This window comes from Acanthisitta chloris, unplaced genomic scaffold (genome assembly GCF_000695815.1).
Source record: "Acanthisitta chloris isolate BGI_N310 unplaced genomic scaffold, ASM69581v1 scaffold6452, whole genome shotgun sequence".
NCBI classification, from domain to species: domain Eukaryota; kingdom Metazoa; phylum Chordata; class Aves; order Passeriformes; family Acanthisittidae; genus Acanthisitta; species Acanthisitta chloris.
Genome location: NW_008662088.1, coordinates 2796 through 4135, shown reverse-complemented (window position 1 = coordinate 4135; position 1340 = coordinate 2796). Strand labels below are relative to the sequence as shown.

General features: G+C 41.9%; 1 protein-coding gene across 1 annotated transcript in view; it reads right to left on the bottom strand.

Annotated features, from left to right (window-relative positions):
* Window positions 1-138, bottom strand: part of LOC103798217 (protein disulfide-isomerase-like protein of the testis) — a gene marked incomplete at its 3' end in the record, with an annotated part of 23017 nt that extends 22879 nt beyond the window's left edge. Inside the window, 1 exon segment of the mRNA XM_009070468.1 lies at window positions 3-138. Within this exon segment, the coding sequence (XP_009068716.1) occupies window positions 3-138 (136 nt within the window).
* Between the last annotated feature and the right edge of the window lie 1202 nt (window positions 139-1340).

The following is a 1340-nucleotide window of genomic DNA, read 5'->3' as shown; positions in this document are numbered from 1 at the left end:
CAGGAGGACATTGTTCTCCTTCTTAATTTTGGGGAGTTTGTCTTTCTTTAGCTTTGCTTCGTTTGGGCTTATGCTGCCTGTTGATGGGAAACCTATGAGAAACAATAATAGCAGAAGGAAAAACTGATGTGTCTTCATCTTGTCCTGCCTTTATCCAGATACTGAGAAAGAAAGAAGCAAAGGAGCACTAAACAGCAGGCTTTGCTGCTCAGATGGCTACAGCTGTATCAGCCAAACCAAGAGGCTGATAAGGTTGATAGTGGAGTCTACCACCAGTGGAGCCAACTGCACATTTCCACAGGAAGATTAAAATAGTTAACTACTTTCCTATTTTTCGCAGTGTTTCGGGAAAAAAAAAGTGTCTGTGGGGAAGTTGAATTTACTGTTTCTGTAAATAATCCGAACCCCAGGGAGAGTGTGAGCACAGGAGGAAACACTTGGCTGCAGAAACACCAGTCAATAGAGTGCACTTCTGTAATTAGATAGCCTGTTCTTGTCACTGCATGGCTGCAGGCAAAACAGCAAGTGAGGTACCTGGGATGGTATTTGAGGGCTGCTCCTCTGCCTAGTGTTTGTTTGTCTCTTGTGCTTATGGAGCTACTTATTGTGGATCTGATTGAGAGAGTGCTGAAGTCAGGGAAAAACTCTGGTTGCTTGGTATATGTAATTTGAATGTCTGTATCTCCTGAGAGTCTTGTCTGTGAGGCTCTCCTTTCTGCTGAAGTGCCAAGTTGAAGTTCAACTAAGATACTACTTCATGGGTTAAACCAGAAGATTTTGCCATTGGTTTTCAGTGGTAGTACAATTTCATGCAACTATAATATCTGTTCAATAAACTGAAGGGACTCAATGTACATTTTCATCCTTAGGAAGACTTTCCCTTCTTGAGAAGTTTTATGTGCTGCTTTGCTCCTTCATGCCCTTAGCAGACTTTTTCTAATGGTGATTGATGTGGTAGACTACATTTCTGGGGGGTGAAGGATCTGGGGTGGCATATTGCATCAATTTAGGTTGTTTTCATGCCTGGTGTGAGTGGGGCTGGATTTCAAGTGAACTCCTTTCTATCAGTCTCAAAGGCTTTGAGTTGTAATGCACCTTGAGATGTGTTCTATTAGTGCTTGTACAGGGTACCTAATGAAATCAGAGGGAGCTGTGTATTCAGGCTGTTTGCAAGATAAGATCACACATAAATACAGATTCAGCAATCAGGTACTAAAGGAGAGAGAAAAAGGCAGAAAGATAAGAGTCTCCCATTTGACTTTGTTGCCTTTTTCTCGTCATAACAGGCTCTTCTCCAAAGATGCCTTTGAAGTAACATCCTAGTAAAGTTAAAAAGCACC